The 23,746-nt window shown below is 43.6% G+C and overlaps 1 protein-coding gene across 2 annotated transcripts in view; it reads right to left on the bottom strand.

Moving 5' to 3' along the window:
* Positions 1-4,269: 4,269 nt before the first annotated feature.
* Positions 4,270-23,746, bottom strand: part of DTX3 (deltex E3 ubiquitin ligase 3) — a 145,160-nt gene continuing 125,683 nt past the window's right edge. For both annotated transcript variants that reach the window (XM_082248531.1, XM_082248530.1), the window contains 2 exons: positions 23,525-23,742; positions 4,270-4,598 (listed from right to left, as the gene is read on the bottom strand). In XM_082248531.1, the coding sequence (XP_082104657.1) occupies positions 4,523-4,598; positions 23,525-23,742 (294 nt within the window). In that variant the 3' untranslated portion in view covers positions 4,270-4,522. The remainder of the gene's footprint in view (positions 4,599-23,524; positions 23,743-23,746) is intronic.

The following is a 23,746-nucleotide window of genomic DNA, read 5'->3' as shown; positions in this document are numbered from 1 at the left end:
AACTGTACTGCCTAAAGGGAACTCTCCCTGACACTCACAGAAATAATTAATCAGGCAAGTTCTATTCTTTTTTCTTGTCCATTCAAACTTTTCTCTTTCATAAGGCTAGTAACAAGTGGTTACCCATTTATGCTATTAATATTTTATAGAGGTAATATTCGGAGGTCACAATTTTGATTGCGTTCTCATGGGTTTGGGCATATTAACAACACACTGCAGAAAAAGAGCAAACTACGCAAGGTGTTGACATGAAAAGGACTCAAGCTCAGATATGACTAGCTTAGGTATATGGACTCTCATGAGGAGTCTGCCATTCCACAATGCACACAGCATTAAGGTAACCACAGACCAAAGATGTACATCACCAGATCTAGCTCAAGTCGGTGTTGAGGTCTGTGGGAACTAACAGGCAGTGTAAGCAACTACATGGAGTGGTTCTCGGTGGAACTAATAATCAGCCATTTTGGATGTTTCTGCCCAGTCAGTATTGTACTTGTTTCCACAGGATTAGACTTATGACCAAGGTGCCAACCTGCTCTCCTCTTACACCTAACAACCACAGATTCTTGGTTTATCCAATAAGACATGTATATAGAGTGACTGTGTAAAAAAAGAAAAGATTTTTCAGCAGCTGAATCATGTAAGACAATGATTTGGCACAGACATCCAACCTCTTTCCTAGAAAAAGCATTGGTTACAGGTGAAGGGTCAGTACCCAAGGTTTAAAAGATATCCTTCATCTTCACTTTCTGCAATTTAATGGGGTTGTAACAGCCTCCATACCCCCCCTTAATATTTTTCAGACAACTATCACAATTATGTCTACGCCAACATAAGACCTGTACCATAGCCACTTCATTTGACCCTCTGCGGTCGCATTTACTTCACATACTAAAGGTAAATGTTTTCATGGTCTTAAAGGGGTCAGTGACCAATCTACAGGGAATTATTACCCCTGGTCATTTCAACCCTTGTGTTTTATATTTTTATATTTTTTGCATTAGGTATCACAAATGATTATACTCTCTTATATGTGAGCGGTCCATGCTGAGCCATTACTGACTGGTCATCGTGGTGCCCTGCTGGTCCCTCCGGGCAGCTACTGCTACTATACTTTCCATACTCTCACGGAGTTCTTTTGCCCTGAACGGGCTCTGGGAAACTTGGGCATCCCTCCACACGGTAGCAATACCGTTTTTATTCGACAGACCGATACAATCCACTGGTTGGACACAAAGGGTAGGTTGATTGATATAGAGCGTATGTTAGAAGACAGAGTACACAACTGTCGGCTTGTAAATATACAATTGTACAAATGTCTGTTTTAAAGTATATCGAAGCAATTGTTTTCCTAGATATACTAGGCGAAATACAGCCATATAGATATTTGCTTTACAATATATTAAATCGCTTTACTTTTTTAGATACACTAGGCGCTCTACCTGGAACTCTGGGTGACCCCTGAGGAAGGGCTGATTCCATGCCCGAAACGCGTAGGGTCGGTTCCGGTTCCATGATTGCCCTATGTACCTAAGCGTCCCCATCCTGGTTCGGTATTCGGTCTGTCAAATGCATGCATTTTTAATGCCCTGTATGTGCAATTGTGTCTTTTTCTATATATTGTGTTTTTTATGATTTGTCCTATTTTGTATCAATAAAGATTATTTTATGCAGCATACAGTGTTCAGCGGCATTTATAGTCCCATACCACAAGGGGAACTCTTTTTGTATACACTCATCTTCAAAAGATTACTTCATCTTCATTAAACATAGCTTACGTATATTTGTGGTATATACTTATATGCATATCTAGACATACATTTTTTAGCGTTATGACCATGTTTCATGTTTGTTCTTGTAGCCCTGGTGATGGGAGAGTAGTGTTGCACCTGAATTGCGTTGGTTGTTTTTATGTGACTTTATATGAATTTTTACCAACACTTAAAATTATCTTGGACTCTCTCATCCAGTTCTGGTCTGGCACTCCTTTATGTATTTCTATGGTTTGAGTTAAACATTTAACATGTCAGCCTATTGTCAGTCATGAGCTATGCCATCTATAATGTGTAAGCTACTTTTGGTAGTGTTTAAACCATAATATAATGGGTGCATTTACTTAACAGTCCTAAAAGTGATGACCTTTTATCCAATTTTGTCTTGAAATTCAAACTTCAAACTGCACTGAGATCAGAACATCATATACTCAAGCAGTGAGTGCTGTTTTCCTGCCTATCCTAAAGAGGCACAGAAATGGAAGTAACACAGAAAAGGTTCAAGCGCTAGTCCTGAATGCAATTTTCCTGTTGTATCATGAACCCAAAAATTATTAAATTGTAGAAGCTGTTTATCAAGTGCACCACGGCTGCCCAATCCTTAACACGGGATGGTGTATAGAAACAATTGAAACAGAAAACAAGGATGGCGCTCTTGTGTGCATATATGGTTAATAAAGTATAAATGATGACCCCAAAAATAGTCTCATAATGAGCCTTGAAAGTTTAATAAACACAAACGGATAAAAATCAATAAATGTACTTCCAAACCGAACCCTGAAGCCTCCGAATCTCCTTGGGCTGCTGTGGGGATCCCTGATGGTGATAGTGGGACTCCAATGACATCGGGTAACCCAGGATGGAAAGAGGTGCTCCCTGATGGTGATTGTCAGCATCCGATGGTAGGGGCTCACACGGTCCTGTGTGCGGCCGCTACACTGAACCGGGGCCAATGCGTTGTACGAAGCCGAGTCCTCCGTGAGGACCGGAAATGGCGCATGAATGACGTCACCGGAAGTGACGCCAAGGAGATAAACAGGAAGCCGGGCGGGATGGAGGAAGTATCACAAGCACTTCTGAAAGCTTCTGGTTGCCACAACTACATGTTTCGCTATGTCTAGCTTTGTCAAGTCAGGACTTGATCATTTATACTTTATTAACCATATATGCACACAAGAGCGCCATTCTTCTTTTCTGTTTCAACAGAAATGGAAGAACTGCATAGCAGTGGTGCCAGGAAGAAGCTAGGTAACACTAGGTATGCAAGAAATTTAGAGCAGTGTAGTTGGAGGCTGCTTGTTTTTAATGCCATCTGCAGTTCAGCATTCATTTGGGAATCGGAAGGCCCTAAATTCAAACCACAAAAACTGAACTACAACAGAGCCTAACAGGTGATAGTTATATTGTATATAACAAGGTTACCACAATTATGGGTCAGTAATAACAGAATTTTACAGGAAAACACAATCTCCATATTAGTCCAAACCCAAACAGCCGTTAACACTATTGGGGTGGACAGCATTTCACAACACGGCATCATCTATTTGGTAAACAAAATCTGCCCTCTCTCTAGCTTTAGCAGGAGTTTGGCTTTAATTTATACAGAAGAATATTAAATAATTTTTTAAGAGTGTACATATGTGTGTGACTTTTCATTCTGAGATGGACACGTAAGTGGCCTCTGCTAGGCTAAAATGTCTTATTACATAGATCACAAAATTCACTTACCTTTAAAGCTAATGCACGTAAAATACTGAATATCAACGTCTGGGCAAATGCATGGAATTTTGTTTGTAGCATTACTGGCTTTTTACAATATTTAAACATTTTAAGTGTACCTATTCTTTAGGTTAAAAGCTCAGATACAATCTCCCCTGCCCTCTTCATCAACTGTCCTACAAACCTCAGATGAAGACACCCTATACACATACATAAGATATGGCATTATAGGACATTTCTAGATAGATGTCTCCTCTTAGTTTTGAGACTGAATTATAGCATGCTTCCTGCCAATATCAAATATACGACCTGAATTTTCTCTGCAAGAAATAAAGCTTAATTTTTATGGATTTAGAGAAGATATCCCATCAATGTTTCAAAAAAAAAAAAAAAAAAATAGAAGAAGAAGAAAAAAAAGGAGAATAAAAGAAAAGAACATAAACAAAAATTGCACTGCCTTGAGCTGTGCTGAAACATCTAACAGGCAATTATAGGTGTGACTAAGGTACCGGGCCAGCAGAAAACATTATGCACTGATGCTGACAGGTTGGTCCTTTCTAGAGGCTTTTCAACTACAAAGCTCATAAAATAGAATTCCAGGTAAACTGCAAGGCCTGGACTGCTCTGTAAGATAACAAACAATTGTCTTCTCCAGAAGAATCCGACATGATGACTACTGACTGGATGGCCAGCTAAAACTAAGCCACCCATGGGTAACTCAATGTCTCTAGAAGTCTCTTTCTCATACTTTAGTGTCATAAGAACTATCAAATCATCTCCCAATTCACCATTAAGGCAAACCTTCATTAACAAGTTATTAATGTTTAACAAGTTTTTCATAACTTTGCAAAATCTCCAGTGTGGGGTCAAAGTTCTTATTCCCATTGCAGTTTCCAAGAAAAGTGAGATCAGCAAAGGAGCTAAAATGGGAGAACAATAAGAAAAGTGAAACAAAGGTGGCTTTTCTTTTATGGGAATTGTTTATTTCCATCCCAATTTTCAGTGCCTGTATACAGCACATTATTCCTCCTCTAGTCAGCAGTGATGCCCTTGGCTCGCAGCTCCTCCTGGACTCTCAGTAAGTAGGTGGGGTCAGGGTAACCAAATCTGAAATCAAATATAGAACATAGGTTAATTACATGCAAATGCAGAACAACATAGCAACAACTCAAGCCAAACTAAAATCATCTTCTATAAGATTTCTCTACTTTGATGAATTTAGTTTTTTCATATCCTCTGGCATATTTAAAAAAAAAAAACACACAAATAACGTATGCAATAATGTGTATGGATATTCACTCGCGCCACTAGGATAATTATCTCAATTTGGTAAGCTGCAAGTTCAAATAACTATGGGTTTAGTTATGTGCATATGAGTAGAGTTCAAACATACATTGAAGCAGACCATTTTAGTAGTGGGGTTACACAACCCCCACTTACCAAAGGTTAGTGCAGTTATTCACTCTACTCTTAAACGTATGCAATAATCGCGAGTCAATTGATTCCTCCATTGCTTAACCATTTTTTTTAGCTGACCTCCAGGCATATAAACAACTTTAACCAAATGAACTCCAGGAGATTTACCCCCCTTCAGGACCAGGCCGTTTTTGCTATACAGCACTGCCATACTTTGACAATTGCGCAGTCATGCAACGCTGTACCCAAACAAAACATATCATTTTTTTTCCCAATAGAGCTTTCTTTTGGTGGTATTTTATCACCACAAAAATGTTTTCATAGGTTACGATAAGGCACTGAGTTAATTTAACTGACAATTGCTCAGTCGTGCAACACTATACTCTAATGTAACCTTTCTCCTTTTTTCCCCCACAAATAGAGCTTTCTTTTGGTGGTATTCTTTCACCTCTACATTTTTTATTTTTTGCGCTATAAACAAAAAAGACTGACAAAAAAAAAAAAAATTTATATATATATATATATATATATATATATATATATATATATATACACACACACACACACACACACACACAAGGAAATGAACTACCCAAAGAGTGCCATCATTCAAGAAATAATATAGAAAAAAGAGGGAGGAATGCTTGTTTGTATATTTATTATTTTTTTACTTGCTGCTAGAAAACACATCCAATAAAAAAAATTAAAAAATCAAATGACTTCATACATTTAGGCCAATATATATTCTGCTACATATTTTTGGCAAATAAAATCCCACTAAGTGTATATTCTACAAACTATGGTATATATATTGGAATATTTATTTATTTTTTATACTAGTAATGGCGGCGATCAGCGGCTTATAGCGGGACTGCAATAGTATGGCGGGCAGTCTGACACTTGACACTTTGTGGGAACCAGTGACACTGATAAAGTGATCAGTGCTAAAAATGGATTTTTGTAAAATCTTACCGTAAAATCCTTTTCTCTTAGCTCATTGACAGACGTAGTCCTCGGTGATACACCACCTTCGGGTTATGTTGCCTCCACAGGAGCAGGACTAGACAGGAAATTAAAAAGCTCTGGCCACACCCTAGGGGCAGTCCCAGAGGGTATATCCTCTCTCTCTCTGCCTCAGCAAATCAGTTATGTGAAAAGCAGTCTTTAGAGATTTTAACCCAACCCAACTCAAAAACAGAGGGGCGGGGACTACGTCTGTCAATGAGCTAAGAGAAAAGGATTTTACGGTAAGATTTTACAAAAATCCATTTTTCTCTAGCGCTCATTGACAGACGTAGTCCTCGGTGATACACCACCTTCGGGACGTCCCAGAGCAGTATCACAAATGAGGGGTGGGAAAATGGAAATCAAATCCCAATCTAGAAGGCCCAACCGGTGCCAACTAGAAGTTTACAATGCTCATCCTTAATGATGAGACTCAACAAAAAAGAGAAAAATGTTTTTTTTTTTTTTTTTTCAAACAGAAAAAAACCCTCGAGGTAGACCACCGGTCTCCTCAAATTGCGGCCTGCAAAACCTTGCGGCCAAATGAGGCATCCGCCGATGCCGTCACATCAATTTTAAAGAATTTTGTAAAGGTATGTACCGACGACCAGGTGGCCGCCTTACATACCTGGACCACTGACGCCTGATGGCGAAAGGCCCAGGAAGTACTGAGCGCTCGAGTGGAGTGCGCCCTAACAGGGAACGGAGGACTCTGACCCCTAATAGAATAAGCCTGTACCACCGTTTGTCTAATCCATTTGGCAATGGTCGCGGCAGATGCAGGCAAACCCTTTCTGGGGCCATCCGTGATCACAAAAAGTGAATCCGTCTTACGGAATGATTCCGTAGCTTTCAGGTATACCCTGATTGCCCGAACCACATCTAAGGAATGCAACGCATGTTCCCGATGATGCTTGGGCTAAGGACACAAGGAAGGTAGTACAATATCTTCATTCAGATGAAAATCTGAAACCACCTTAGGAAGAAAAGATGGCTTAGGATGAAGTACTACCTTATCCCTATGAATCACTAGGTATGGGGACTGGCATGATAATGCAGCCAGTTCTGACACCCTGCGAGCAGAAGTAATAGCCACCAAGAAGGCCACCTTCTGGGATAAAGTAAGCAAGGGAATCTCCCTGATGTTTTCAAAGGGAGGTTTCTGTAGAACCGACAAAACCAAATTAAGATCCCAGGGCGGTAAGGGCGCGCGGACTGGAGGAGCCAGGTGCCGCACCCCCTGGATGAAATTCCGCACCAAGGACTTGGTAGCTAAAGGTTTCTGAAAGAAGATTGCTAATGCTGAAACTTGACCCTTGATGGTGCTCAAGGCTAGCTTCTGCTCAACCCCTTGTTGCAAAAAGGCCAATATTCGAGTCACCGAATAGGTACGTGGAGGAAATCCTAAAGATTCGCACCACGCAATATAAGTCTTCCATGTGTGATAATAGACCTTGCTGGAAGTCGCTTTCCTTGCTTTAATAAGGGTAGGAATGACTGAAGTAGACAAACCTCTGTCCTTCAGTACTTGGGTCTCAATGGCCAGGCCATTAAACCCAGCGACTGTAAAGCATGATGGTAAATTGGTCCTTGAGACCACAGACACTCCCTGAGACGAAGTTCCCACGGAACGTCTGCGACTAGCATGTCCAAGTCGGCCAGGCTGGCTTGAGGAGGCCAGCCTAGAATTTCTAGGACCACTGGCGCTGATAGAATCTGAACCAGGCGTCCCTAGAGGTATCTGGCCCCGACCATCCGAGAAAGTCTGGTCGTTTTCTGTTCCCACACATTTATCAGATACCTGATTGTTATCAGGAAGGGTGATCTTTTCTGGTTGAACCTCAGGGACCGAAGTCACCCGACTAGAGGCTACTTGGCCTATCTGGTCAACCAGATCCGATTCCTGTGAGATATAGGGACTAATCTTAGGAAAAGGTAAAGGAAAAGATCTATTCAGGGAACGGTAACTACCGCTTCCTGTAGTACTTAAATGTTGGAAGGGAAGAATCACACCGGTAGTAGTGGTTGAAGCTCGATCTAATGTCCTGAATACCGGTGAAAACGTCCCCCCACCCTGAAACCGGGTGGGGGCGCACCTTCAGGCTGTGTACTCCTTTGCTTCGGGTTTGGCTGGGTTGGTCCTCTGCTTGTCCGACCAGCCCTTCTTGAACCCTCCTGGAGGAGTCTTGCCTTTCCCGCTAGTACCAGCCGGGCGCCCTTTATGGGCGGTAAAGAAAGGTCCTCGCTTGTTGCGAGGTTCCTTAGCTTTAGCAGCCTGTGGCAAAAAAGTGCTCTTGCCCCCAGTGGCATCCTTGATGATTTCATCTAGGTTGGCCCCAAATAGACGATTCCCCTGAAAAGGGAGATTTGTCAAGGTCTTTTTGGAACCTAGGTCAGCTGACCAGCATTTTAACCACAGCACACGTCTGAGGATCACCGCTGACATAGATGCATGCCCTAATAAGGGAGTAGTGTCCAAGGCTGCGTCACAGATAAACTGTAGCCCTTGTATAATCTGTTCCATCAAATCAGATGTCTCCTGGGGAATATCTTTTCCCCTAAGGTCTTGGCGTACCATTTTCGCCCATTCCGTAAGTGTCTGGGAAACTAGACCAATAACAATTACTGGTCTAAATGCTGACCCTATCAGAGAGAAGATGGCGCGGGACTCTGCTTCCATCTTTCGATCCACCGGATCCTTAAAGGACGAAGTGTCCTCCACTGGGATAACCGTGGCTTTATTCAGCCTGGAAATAGGTGGATCCACCACTGGTGGTACCGTCCATTTCTTAATGATGGATTCCTCAAACGGATAGCGTCTAGCAATACGCTTGGAAATAGTAAAGGTACGTTTAGAATGCTCCCATTCTCCTTTAATCTGATTACTGAAACATTTGGGTACAGGAAAAACCTTCACCGTTTTGATGGGCTTATTAGTACCAAAAGGAATCTCTGTTTCAGTTGCCTCTGCCGGTAAAGCCTCAAGTTTTAAGGTTTCCTGCACTGCCACAACTAGTGCGTCCACCAATGCTTCTTCCTGAATTATAGCAGGAGAAGAAGTGTCCTCCTCACTGTCTGAGGGGGCTTTACCTGGGATAACAGCCTTTGCAGAGGAACCTGCAACTGCAGTGACCATCTCTGAATCAGAGTCAGAGGTGTCAGATAGTATAGGGGTAGGCGGGGGTCACTTCCTTGACCCCCGTCCCTGACAGGCCGCCTCCACCCGAGCCACCATAGACTCCAAAATTGCTGTAAATGACTCTACACTCTGTGCACCGGTGGGTCCCGTGGCCCCCTCGAGGGAAACAGGTGGGGGAATATGTGTGGCAGGGTCCATGATAATTCCAGTCACTTCCTGGATAATATAATTCAAAAATAAAAAACTTTTTTTTTTTTTCAGACCCCCAGCGCCACAAAAAGCCCCTTAGTGTTACCTGCTAGGGATCCCTATCGATCGAGAGAGAGATAGACCCCCAGGCTCACCACTTGATGCTCAGAGTTTAACTGCAACAGGTTACAGCGCTGTCTTGACAAACAGGAAGTCTTTTGGCTGGCTGCCCAGGAAGAAAGGAGGCGGCTCCGCCCCTCTGCACGCCTTCCGGCGCCTCCCCTAGCTCCACGAGGTGTTTGGATCACCTCAAACATGGCCGCCCCCATGCTGGAGACACGAGGCTACGCCAAAATGGCGGCTCGTGCGATCCAGCAAAAAAAAAAATGGCGGCGGCCTGTACTGAATAGCGGTGTGCTGCAGGGCACACAACACTCTCTCTGCATGGGGATTTGGCGTGGTTGGCGGTACCGGCCCTGGCGGACCGCATGGCCATTCGGGAGGCCTGCTAATAGCTGGAGATCTGATTAGGAAGGCAGTCTACATGTCCGTGGCTTCTGACTGGTAGGTAGCTTATTCTTATCACCGTAAGATTCCCAGAATGCCACAGATTATAATCTTTTTAACATGTATACAATTAGATTGTTAGCTCCCAAACCAAGCCTCCTGGCTTTTTGCACATAAAATCACACTCAAAGTAGGAGGATCTGTGTCATTTATAGGATAGAGAGGGACTCTATCTTACCATACAGAGAGGGGCCCGCGTTCACCACAAGACCCGTCAGGGGAAAAGGGGGAACATACTACTCACCATACCGGAACCAGGCGGGCACCAACTCCTGACAGTACCCCTCTCCACCGGGGCGGGAGGGCTGTCGACCGATATGGACGCCGTGACTCATGGTCTTTGGCGTTTCAGCGAGACGTTTAACTCGCGGGGTCAGTCCTTTAATGGGACTTTGTCGCGGCCGACCCAGCGCGGAGCTATGGCCTGCACGCGCTCGTAGGCTGAACTGGGGTGACCACCGGATCTCAACATCCAGCCCGTCGCCCAGTTCAGCTTTCTTGCTTGAAGATCTCACAGGAACACTGGAGAAAAAAAGCTGTCTAAAAAATCCTTTAAGAAAAAAATCTTGCCAGGACCTAAGATCCCAGCAAGGTATCTAGGTCCTTACTCCTAACTAGACAGAAAATAACTGATTTGCTGAGGCAGAGAGAGAGAGGATATACCCTCTGGGACTGCCCCTAGGGTGTGGCCAGAGCTTTTTAATTTCCTGTCTAGTCCTGCTCCTGTGGAGGCAACATAACCCGAAGGTGGTGTATCACCGAGGACTACGTCTGTCAATGAGCGCTAGAGAAAAATATATACGGTCACTGTACTAATGAATGTAGCAGTAAAGCTACAATGTGCGGTTAGCAAGTGGTTAATGCAGTTTTGTGCTTATGAAAAAAATACTGTATTTTAAGAAGCAAACTTGACTTGGCATTAGCCTTTTGCAATCTCCTGTACAGAAAAGCCCAGACTGGGGGAGGGAAACAACTCAAGGAGCAAATTGGATATGCAACAGCGCTCATTTGCTAACAACAAGAAAGAGCAGAGTGACTGGGTGAGCTCATCAGTGTGCTGTTTCTCCTTTCACTGTCCACTTACAGGCTGGGGGGGGGGGGGCAAAGAACTATAAGTGCTATAAATGTGGTAGAAAAAATAAAGTTCTTTAGCCACACTATGCTATTTGGCAGGTATAGTATGTGTAAATCTGAGGAACAAATAAAGAGAAATACATATCCTTTTGCAGATAACAATTCTCATATACTGTGGGGTTGATTTATTAAACCTGGAACGTGCAAAATTAATTTTTTATTAAATTGGATATATTTTATAGCAAAAAGTAAAAAAATGTTTTCTTTTGTTTTTTTTCAAAATTGTCGCCCTTTTTTGGTTTACATCGCAAAAAATAAAAACCCAGAGATGATCAAATACCACCAAAAGAAAGCTCTATTTGAGGGGAAAAAAAAGGACATACGTTTTATTTGGGTACATCGTCGCGCGACCGCGCAGTTGTTAAAGTAAGGCAGTGTTGTATCGCAAAAAAACGGCCTAGTCACGAAGGGGGGTAAATCTTCCGGAGGCTCATCTTTTCACAAAAAAATTAAAAGTTCTAAGGAAATAAAGAGAATAAGAGCAGGGCTGCATAGGCAGTGAGTGTTATTCACCCAGAGAGGTAGGTGAGGCAGAGACTGGGTGGGCTGGGGAGGGTGTAGGGTGTTAGTTCACCTTTTTTTGTTAAAGGTGAACTTGCACTGTAACTATTGTCTTAAGTTCAGATTTACTGACAAGCACACATAATGGAATTTTTGACTTACTGTAAAATCCATTTCTCTGATGTTCACTGACAGACACAGCTCCTGATATTCTTAACCAATTGGGTTATACTGCCCCCTACAGGAGGACACTAGGCAGAAAAAAAGTCTGGCTACGCCTATGGGCAGTCCCAGGGGGTATACTCCCTCTCCCTGCTATAGGTACTCAGTTTTGTTACAAGCAGTGTCAGAAGGATTACAACTCCACAGAGGGGTGGGTGCTGTGTCCTTCAATGTATTTCAGAGAAATGGATTTTACGGTAAGTCAAAAATCCAAGTTTCTCTTTTGTTCATTAATGGACACAGTTTCTTAACCATTGTTACGTCCCAAACAAGTATTAAGCATTACAGGTGGGAACAGCAAAAAAAATGCCAAGGCTAAACAGTAGCCAACAGGAGTTCAATCAAAACAACTGGAGCCCACCTGAAAAAAAAACATGACACCCTCAAAGAGGATCAGTTCCTCTCAAAAGCAGCCTGCAAAACCTTGCGAGCAAAAGAAGCAAGCAAAAATCCGCAGATGTCATCACATCCACTTTATAAAACTTTGTTAAAGTGTACACCGACGGCCAGGTGGCCGCCTTGCAAACCTGCGTCACTGACGCCTGATGATGGAAGGCCCAGGAGGCACTAAGCGCCCTGGTAGAGTGCACTTTAACAGGGAAAGGAGGAACCTGACCCCTGATGGAATAAGCCTAAATCACCGGAAGCGGACAACCCTTTACGAGGCCCATCCGCGAGCACAAATAATGAGTCTGACTTCCTGAAAGACTCCGTAGCTGCCAGGTACAGACTAATTGTCTGGACCACATCCAAGGCATGCAAGGCAATTTCCCTCGGATGTTTAGGCTGAGACACAGGGAAGGCAACACAATGTCTTCATTCAAATAAATTGGAAGGAACTATGGACAGGGGCGAAGAACCATCTCATCTCTGTAAATCACCGGGTAAGGCGAACGACAGGCTAACGCCGCCAGTTCCGACACCCTGCGCACAGAGATGATAGCCACCAAAAAGGCTACCTTCTGGGACAGCGTAAGCAGGGGAATCTCCAGAAGATTCTCAAAGGGAGGCTTCTGGAGGGTCGCTAGCACCAAATTGAGGTCCCAAGGCGGCAATGGAGACCACACACTAGGAACCAAATGTCGGAGACCCTGAAGAAAGGTATACACCAGGGAGAGTGTGGCCAAAGGTCACTGGAAGAAGACCGCCAAAGCCGACACCAGGCCCTTTATGGTACTCAAGGCCAATTTCTGTTAAACCCCCCGTTGAAGGAAGGTCAAGATCCAAACCACCGAGAAGGAGTGAGGATGAACCCCAAGAGACTCACACCATGCAATGTACGTCTTCCACGTAGGATGGTAGATCTTCCTAGAAGTAGATTTCCTAGCTTTTAACAGTGTAGGAATCACCGAATCAGATAAACCTCTATCCTTCAGCACCTGCCGTTCAGCAGCCATGCCGTCAAAGCCAGCGACTGTAAAGCAGAAGGGAAGGTTCGGTCCTTGGGACAGCAGATCCTCCCTGAGAAAAAGGACCAGCTGCACCAGATCAGCGTACTAGGCCCAGCGAGGCCAGTCCGGAGCCACTAAGATGACCGGAATTCCCTTCTGCCTCAATCCTGTGTAGAAGTTTTGGCAGAAGCTTGAGAGGAGGGAAGGCGTAAATCAGACGATACTGACATACACTGACAAAACCCTTCCAGATGAAGGGACCACTCCCCTTGGTCCAACGCCTGCTGACTAAGGTAATCCGCCTGCCAGTTTTCCACCTTGGGAATGTGTTACGGAGGAAAGGGCTGAAACGAACCGTTCTGCCCACCTTAGAATGCCGGCTACCTTCAGAGCACTTTTTGTGCCCCCTTAGTGAGCGACATAAGCCACAGCTGTGGCATTGTCCAAATAAATGCGCACTGGACATCCCTGAAGACGATCCATCCAATGGTCAAGGCACAGTGTGATTGCTCGGAGTTCCAAGACATTGATCGGTAGTCTGGACTCTTCCAGTTTCCAGATCCCCAGAGCAGAATGCTTGCCGAGGACGCCTCCCCAGCCAGACAGGCTGGCATCCATCGTGACAACTGTCCAATGCAAGGGGAGGAAGGATTTCCCCAGCCGAAGCACCAGGGAACAAAGCCACCATATCAGGGACTCCTTTGTTCTCCGACTCAGCTGGATCTGATTGTCCAGAGACTGTGGAGTCTTGTCCCATTTGGCCAGAATCTCCCTTTGCAGGGACCGCATATGGAACTGTTTAAACGGAACCGAAGGTAGACACTCTCAGGCCCAGCACCCACATGCAAGTCCGGAGGAATGACTTTCTGCTGGATAGCAGGAGACTACTGTAATTGCAGCCTGCAATTTCCGGAGCTTGTCCAGAGGAGGGAGCACTCTGGCTAAGGCTGAGTCCAGAGTCAGGCCCAGATAGTCCAGCTTTGTGGACGGAACCAGCGCAGACTTCTGAAAATTCAGAATCCAGCCGAACTCCGGGAGAGTTCATATTATGATCTCCAGGTTTTCCATCCGAGCAGTAGGAGACCCTGCTCACAGAAGGAGATCGTCCAAGTAGCCCAGCACCGCGATCCCTTGTTGGCCTAACAAATGTAGCACTGGGGCTAACACTTTTGTGAAAACCCGAGGAGCGGAGGCGAGACCAAAGGATAACGCCACAAACTGATAATGCTCCTCCCCCACGGCAAGCGGAGAAAAAAAGAAAGGAAATCCCCCTGAGGCAGGGATGTCACCACTGTGCGAATGGACTCCATTAGGCACTTCTGCACCCACACAAATTGAGGTTCAGGATTGGACGCACTTTGCCTTCCTTCCTGGGAACTGTAAACAGGTTTGAGTAAAAACCCTTAAAGCAACAGATCTTGTACCGTCCCAAACAGACCCTGTAAGCGGCCTGGGGACAGGCGCAAGTTGGAAGAAAAGAACCTTGCAGGGGACTAAAAAACTATCTTGTAGCCGGACCGAATGATATTGTGGACCCACTCATCCTGTATCAGGGAAGTCCACTGGTCCGGAAATCAGCGAAGACGTCCCCCCACCCCTGATACGGGTGAGGGTGGACCTTCATGCTAAAGGAGCATTGTCTGTGGGTCTGGAGAAGCCTGCTCTCTGTTTTTTTCCAGACCAGATTCATGTGGATCCTCCAGAGGAAGCCCTGAAAGGCTTTGAGCCCTTGTCAGTTGACCCTGAGGGATGAAAAAACTTCTTATGAGCCGAGAAGGAAGGCCCACGTCTACGACGAGGTTCCTTGCCTCAGTAGACTGCAGAGAGACCTTGAGACCTTTTATGATGTCATCCAGGGTAGCTCCAAACAGCGATCTCCTTGAAAGGGAAGATCAGTCAAGGCCTTTTTAGAAGTCTAGTCTGCAGATCAGCATTTGAGCCAAGGACCACTGCCGAAACAGAAAACCGCACCACTAGGGGAGCCGCATCCAAAGAGGCGTCACAGAGGCAATTGCAGCCCCTGGACCAGTTGGTCCGCGAGCTCAGCAAAGGCAGGGGGGAGCTGTTCTCCCTCCAAGTCACAGCGTAAAAGCTTAGCCCACTAAGTCAGTGTTTGCGAAACCAGGGCAATGGTAAATACCGGCCTCAGTGCCGAACCAGCCAGGGTGTACATATTGCGGGCCACAGCCTCCGCCTTCCTGTCAGCCGAATCCTTAAAGGCCGGGGGCTCTTCAACCGGAATCATGGTTGCCTTGTTCAATCTGGAAACCGGAGGGTCCACCACCGGTGGAACAGTCCACTTCTTGATAAGGAACTCCTCATAGGGGTAACGCCTAGTAAAGCGCTTAGGGGTACAATCAGTGCTTCCACCAGCACCTTTTTGTGCGCGGTTGCAGATGTGGAGGAATCATCCTCACTATCAGAGGATTCCGAGCACGTGGTTGCAGACCCAGCAGGGTGACCCACGTCTGAGGCGGCCAAATCAGATTCAGGATCTGATGAGACAGATGAGGCAGGGGAAGGTGGGGGGTGTTTTTTGCTAGCCCGTCGCCTGAAAGCCACCTCCACCCAGGACACAAGGGACCACAGGGTTATTTTCTCAGACCCTGAGACAGGTGCTACGGATACATCCATATTTCCTACATCGGACACCTCCGTTGAATATCCACAGACATCCCGATCGGGTAATATCTCCAGTACCTCTTCAGTGCCAAAAAACGGGTCTGTCAAGAGGGGGAGGAGATACACCAAAAAGAGAGGAAAAAAACAACAAGGAGGGGAGGAAGGAGACACCATGGGCCACACAGATGGCCAATATTGTCTCAGAGCTCATCGGAAATAGGGACCGATGGTTTGGATATGGATCCAGCTATTTCCATGAGCAATGTCATAAATCTATCCAAAAGATCTTTAACAGCAGATGACATCAGTCTCCTCTCAAAAGGTTTAAACTTTTGTCCACATACCCATTTTGATCCGTTCGAAACGGTCTTAAAAATAAACAAATTTGTTCGAAACTTGACACTAAAAAGACACTTCTTTAATACAGTAGACACATCGTCCAGTGAAAATGAACAAACTACTTATAAAGACCCCGATAGGCCCATAACAACTTTCGAGAATCATGTGCCATCACAGAATTGGAAGATTTAGCCATGGAGAATAAAGATCCTGCACAAGAATGCGAAGAAGGAGGAACTAAAAGGATATCCTTCTTCACTTTTTCCAGTTTTTATCCTATACAATCAAGATCGTCCAATATGGATGTTTTCCAGAAATTAGTGGAAAGGAACATTTTTAAATTGGCGGCTAACACACCATTTTCTGTTTCCAGGTCCCTAGATAATCTCACCACCAAGGAGAGAGATTCACTTAAATCCTTAAAAGACGATGCATCAATTACTATTAGAAATGCAGACAAAGGTGGTGCAGTTGTTGTACTTGATAGTGATATTTATAAACATGAAGCCCTTAGACAACTTAGAGATGAATACACCTATCAGGCTCTCAAAAGTGATCCCACTAACAAGTACAAAATACAACTCCAATCCCTGGTGGATAGGGGTGCAGCCCTAGGTGCCTTTTCTGCCAAAGAAGCCGAAAAGCTTATCCCCGACTATCCCATCATACCAATATTCCACCATCTCCCCAAGGTCCACAAAGGTTTGGATCCCGTTTTGGGAAGACCCATTGTTTCGGGCATTGGGTCCCTTTGTGAAAGACTTGAGGAATGGTTGGATGGGCAATTACAGGATTTAGTTTTACAACTTCCGAGTTATCTAAGGGACACAAAACATCTACTCAGTATTATGGATAAATTTGTATGGTCAGAAGAATTGGTCTGGATCACATGTGATGTGGCCAGCTTATATTCTTCGATACCTCACAATTTGGCACTACAGGCCATTGAGATGACTTTGAAACATAACACCAATTTAACCACTAGTCTCCAGTCATACATCTTAGAAGTCTTACAATTTCTTTTGACTCATAACTATTTTTCTTTTGATGGCAATTTCTACCTCCAAAGATGTGGGGCAGCGATGGGGGCCAAATTTTGCCCCTCTCTCGCTAATCTCTACATGGGATGGTGGGAGAGACCCCACATCTTTGGAGGTGGAAATCCTTATAGAAGTCAGATGGCTCTATTTTATCGATATATTGACAATCTGATTTTCGTTTGCCATCGTGATGTGAACCTAGATGATTTTTTGAACTATCTTAATCACAATTCGTTGAACCTCAAATTTACAGGCCAAAAAAGTCCCAATAAGATTGAATTTTTAGATGTCAGTTTGAGCCATTTTGGTAATATGGTTATATCTAATTTATATAGAAAACTGTTATCTGGCAATAGTCTTTTGCATGCCAAATCCAGCCACCCACTACATACGATCAAGGGTATACCTGTTGGACAGTTTTTAAGACTACGCAGAATCTGCAGCAATGTGTCTGACTTTAAACAAGAAGCCTCTTTACTATATTCCCATTTCCTTGCGAGAGGCTATCCAAAATGGATGCTCTACAGAGCTTACTTCTTGGCCCTTAACAGGGATCCGATTTTCAGGAGATTCGCGCGAGTGTTCAAATATAGATGATAACACTGCCAGTGGTGGCAACTGTGACACCGGGAATCGCAATAAACGCACCAATAGAAGTAAAAATAGAAACAAGAACACTCATAAAAACACTAACAAAGGTTCACATACAATGAAATCGCTTCCGTCTGTCACTTTGTCTCTACCCTACAGTTTAGAATTCCAAAAGGTTAAAATGATAATTCAGAAACATTTACCTATCTTGAATTCAGATGATATTTGTGCTAATATCTTGAATGATGGAGTCAGTATAGTGGCCAAAAGGGCTATCACTTTAGGAAACTCTCTGTCACCCAGTCTTTATACGTCCAAAAAACAAATTACATCTATGACTTGGTTACACTGTAAGGGTAATTACAAATGCGGCATGACGGATTGTGTCACCTGTCCCCATGTCATTCAGAGGGATAAGTTTATCTCCTCTCACAACAACAGAACATACAGCATAAACAAATTCTTTAATTGTAACACCCAATACCCATGTATTCTCATTACATGCAAAGCGTGCTCCATACAATATGTGGGTAGGACTACTCGTAAACTCAAAGAACGTTTTAGAGAGCACCTTAGTGATATACGAACGCTCAAGTCCACAAACATAGCACGACATTTTAACAGTGCACATGGGGGTGATATTTCTCTGGTACAGGTCCAAGTTATAGATCAGATCACCAGACCCACCAGAGGTGGTGACATGTTCCGATTACTTCGTAAGAAAGAGGTCTCGTGGATTTTTAGACTCCATACACGTATACCTCAGGATACCTCAGGGCCTCAACTGGGAATGGGACGTCACTCATTTTTATGAGTGACTTCCCCTTCCTATCAGTAATATTCTACTTCTTTTGCACAATACTATGTATTATATCCAGTACCTCGAGATTTTATGTAAACACCTAATGTTGTGATACTTATTAATTTTTCCATCATGTCTCTTTTAAAGTCTCTTTCTAAATATTCTTATTTTAGAAAGACATACCTCGGTGCGATATTCATTCAACACTCTACATTGGTTGGGCTATGATTTATTAATCTATTTATAATTATGAAATTTAAATAACCTTTATTAGATATGTGGTGTTGACTTTTATCGCACCGATGTCATCTGATATCGGTCTTTCCATGTATACCATCATATCCACGTGTTTTCATGTTTTTCCTATTTTCTCCTTTTTGCACGAAGCCACTTTACTATTTATTAGCTATAAGTGCCTACTGGTGGGTAATGTGCTTTTTTTTGCACTTAATCTTGTGCTTGTCTGTGAACTGGCTTTCATATGAATATTTGTGCGATCAGCCTTTTTTATATATATATATTTTTTTTTTTCATATTCTTTCCACATTCTTTTTGCCAGTTTTGTTGCTCAAAGTACGTTTCAATTCAAAGACAAGAAGGGGGGTTTTCTCTTTGGTACCGATCTCATTCAGATATAATAAAATTTTTTGATGTTATAGCTTTATTGGATATATATTGCGATAAGTTGATGCCGCGGCTTCATGTGATGTGTGTTGTAATTTCCATATACATACATACACTCATTATGCTTTTTTATATATATTAGCAGTCATACTGGCATATGCTCATTACATACAACTTTTTTATATATCTGTATGTACCATCTACTTTATATGAAAATATTTATTTTATTTTATATACATGGCGTCAATGATAGTATCATCTATTCTGATTTGAGATCTATCCCAAATTTTGACATACAGCATCGTGGTACATATACTTACAGGCCTTTGGATTTTTGTGGATTTCTCCTTTTCTCCAGCCCCTTCTCGCTAGTGTTATCACACACTTGCATCTACAATGATTTTTATATAGACGTTCCAGTCTAGTTTTATATTCATATTTTCTTTCATCACATCAACTTTCATCATTCTTATATATTTGCCCTTCATTATTATTTTCACCATCACTTCATATATATATATATATATATATATATATATATATATATATATATATAAATAATTGCACACATTTATAATATATATTTTTTCACATGTTACACAAATATATATTTTTTATATATATTCTTTGTATCATATGTATATAAACATATATAGGTTTTTTATACACAATAGTATGTGCAGTTCATACATTCATGTATATATATGGTACTAACATCATTACATCACATTAAGTATATTATTTTGATTTTATATTTATTTTTTGTCATATGTATGTGTTTGAACGGGCCTCTAGATACCAGAATTTAAGGAGCAATCCTAAATTTATACTCATATATGTGTTTTCATTGATCTTTTATCCTTATAGCCTGTTTTTGAGATTCCACCATGCAAATGTGATTTTATTGAATTTCTATATATGTTTTGTTCACAATTTTATATTGTTTCCCGTAGTGGGATTCCATGTGTCATTAATTGTTTTCACTGTGATATCGCAGACAGCTCGGCTTTCATTCAATCTTCTTTTCATCAACTTAATTGGTTCAGGGTGTGTATGATCACACCACCCTGTTCCTGTTGGATGGTCTACCTACAAATGCTCGCCGATCTCTGCGATCTCACAGTGTGGTTATGAGTAAGCGACCTACAGCGCCGTGAAACGCGTCAACCGGACACATCTGTTTTGTACACTGTCTGTCCATTTTATTTGAGGAATAAAGAAACCTTTGATTTTCATCACAACACCCTGAGTGCGGTCTCAAACTTGGATTTCTTCTACTCTTGGATGGCGGATCTGACCTGCACCGGGTCTGGGACATACATCTGAGCGGCTCTTCCCCCTTTTCTTTCTCACTCCAGGCCCACCGTCAGTGCATCAATGGATGGTTAGGACCCAGAGGGGCCTGCAGCCTCAGAGAGGGGATCAGGTTGGGAGATGTGCTGCAAAAACTCCATGAGTCACCAGGGGAACCCCACAAAACACGTGTAAAAATGCTGCAAGGGACACCCCCATCGCGCTAGCAGCACCACCCAGTCACCGGGCACAGACCACCAAGCGATCCTCAGCAGAGAGGGAGAGAACCACACCAGACTCACCACCCAGCAGTAACAGGCACCTGCAGCCATCAGGATAATTTACACTGCACTGCTCCCACCTCCAAAATAGCTGCCCACAGGGCTCCACTGTCATGACCACCGCTATTTTCAATAGCAAAACCACCACAAAATGGCCACCGGACTACACAAACATGGCCACCGTTCATAGACACGCATAGGCTACAACAAAATTGCGGCCCCACGCGGCTTCCAGGGACACAGGAGGGATCCCAAAGGCCTCAGAGACAGACCCAGACAGGACAGGGGCGTTGCCAGGAGCTCCCACCAGGTAAAACATCCTCCACACAGCCGATGTCTGGTCACCAGCGGTGCACCCCCCCCCAGCCCTTATTGCCAGTATAGCGCCCTGCCCCAACCACAGGAGGTGGACCAGACCACCCAAACAGCCTTAGCATAAGTGGAAGTGGGGGGGGGGGGGTAGTATTGAGGACAGATGAAAGGGGGGTGCCTGACAGGAAGGAGGGGAACCCGGGTTCCGACCACTCCAAGGAGGGGCTTATGTCCACCCCAAGACCCTCCAGGGGGAGAGGGGGGACAGCTACTTACCATACCAGAAAACAAGTGGGCATAGCTCCAGACAGAACCCCTCTCCAGCGACATGGGGGGAGCTGTCGGCCAGGAGGAACTCTGTGACCCGGGCCGAGACCCGGCAGTATGCGACCTTGCGAGGCGTTTAACTCGCATGGCCAGTCCCCAGCCAGTGTGGCTATGTCACGGCCGACCTAGCACGAAGCTGAAGTCTGCACGCGCTCACTGGCCAGACTAGGGTGACCAATCGATCTAGATTATCAAGCCCCTTGCCCAGTCCGGCAGTTGATTGTAGATCTCACAGGAAAAATCCCGCAGAAAAAAAATGTCTATCTAAAGAAAAAATTTGCCAGGATCAGAGATCCCAGCCAGGAATTAGGTCCTTACTCCTGACTAGACATAAAAAAACTGAGTACCTATAGAGGGAGTTTACCCCCTGGGACTGGCCATAGGGGGCAGTATAATTAAATGGTTAACAATATCAGGAGCTGTGTTCATCAATGAACGAAAGAGAAAAGAAGTATGTTCCATGATGACTTAGCCTTATTACAATTTCTCAGCAACAGCAAGAAGGGAGCTTTTTCAATTGAAAATATTATCTCATACTAGGTACTGGAATATTATCATTCTGCACTGCTTTGTCCAAGCTTTGATAAATAAAATCAATTATATCAATGACAATAAATTGGCTTCTGGTTCTTTACACGTCAAAATCACAGCAATTATTTTATTCTAACGTGAGCAAAAAGATTCTATTTTTATCTTGGATACAAAACATGGCTTCTCTTATTCTAGACTGGTGAGTTCTCTGCCATCCGGAATGAATGTTGTAATAAAGCACAGTTATACCAAGGCCATAAAAATCCATTTATCATCTCCCATGAAAGCAATTTAGTTCCCACATAATCAAATACTCTTTTCATTTGTGATACAATGCAATGTGAGTTTCATTTTATGGAATGGAGAAAGCCCTGTATTATGATTTAGTTAATTGCCTGACAAAATCAGTGCTGTCCACCCTGTATCATTGTGGGGGATTTAGGTAAACATTAAAACAGGCTATTTTATTACTGCTTCTAACTGCTCTATCCTGGGAAAACAGGATAGCATTTTAACAAAATGATTCTTATTCTAATTAAGATTAGTTTAGGCTATCTGCAGACGTGATCTGACAGCTTCTAAAGGCAATCAAGTAGTCTTCAAGTACTACAGACCAGGGGGAAGACTATATAATGTCACAGAAACTGGTAGCAGGGGGAAAACCAGCTGTATGGCCCCAAGTCTATGCCACTGATCAAGAGTGTAACTATAGGGGTCAAAATTGTGGTTCCCCTGTGCACCTGGACAGGAGAGGTGGCGGGGGTGGCATATAGAGGAACCAATCCCCTCCATTTTCCACTTGCAGCCACTGAAAGCCTGCATCTTCTCTTCCTCCTACAGGCATTCAGCGGCTGCAAGTGGAAAATGGAGGGGTTTGGTTCCTCTATATACCACCCCCGACGCTCCTACTATTCAGCTTATTCTTTCTGCTGCCCCGGGCCCCTGTGTGCTCCCCTCTCCCATCGACTACTATGGGGGATGTGTCAGGATGGAAAGCAAGAAAGTGATTGCTCCAGTGTCTATTCACAAGTAAAGCATAGTAAACATAGTTTACTATGCTTCAGTTTGTGACCAAACGGGAAGTTCTGTACTGAGCTATTTCTGTCCATTTAATCTGTGTAGCTGAGGCTACAGAGATGGATATTGAGGGCTGTGTTCTCAATTTCATTTCTTTATCCCAAAGGTGAAACATCAGAGGTCTGTTTAGAATTGTAAAAAAAATAAAATAAAATAAAATTGTAATATAAAAAAAAAAAATACATAAAATAAAACGGTAGAAAATAATATAAAATAAAAAAAACTACTAACACTAGTGGCAAACTATCAGGGTCGCAAGTGCACATGCAACCGGGCCCAGGGGTTCCGTCCCCTGGGCTCGGAGGGAAAGGGGGGCCCTTTATGGTTTCTTGCACCGGGGGGCCCTGAAGGTTCTAGTTACGCCTCTGCCACCGACATCAATTTTCTATACAGGAAATGACTGATCAGTTGTCATGAAATCTCTTAATGTGAACACAAGCACTTTCTGTGGTCTGACTTTATGGAAGTGATCTCCAAAATGCTTTCACTTCAACAAATAATAATCTGCCCATAGAATTTGCGATGGCCACACTAGACCAACTTTGGCAAGTCTGGTTTTAGTTCTTGGGTAAATTACATGAGACTATATCACAAGTGAACAAGTATTTCAATGATAGCAGTAAGTCTTACAGTTGTGGTCCTCCAGTGCAATTAGTTTTGTGGTGAATGTCATTCCACGTTATAACGTTAGGTCGTCCTGTGGTCATTGAAGTCCCAATGGTGAAAGTCAAACGTTGATCAAAGGCTTTCCTAAATAGTGCCAGAACTTTGTTCCCCTCTGGGCAATCAGGTAAGTAAGCTACACGAGTTGTTCCTGGATACCTAACACCAGGATTCGGGTGTTCTGTCTGC

This window comes from Pelophylax lessonae, assembly GCF_965119305.1.
Source record: "Pelophylax lessonae genome assembly, chromosome: 2".
In the NCBI taxonomy this organism is placed as follows: Eukaryota; Metazoa; Chordata; class Amphibia; order Anura; family Ranidae; genus Pelophylax; species Pelophylax lessonae.
This window is presented reverse-complemented; position numbering and strand designations above follow the sequence as displayed.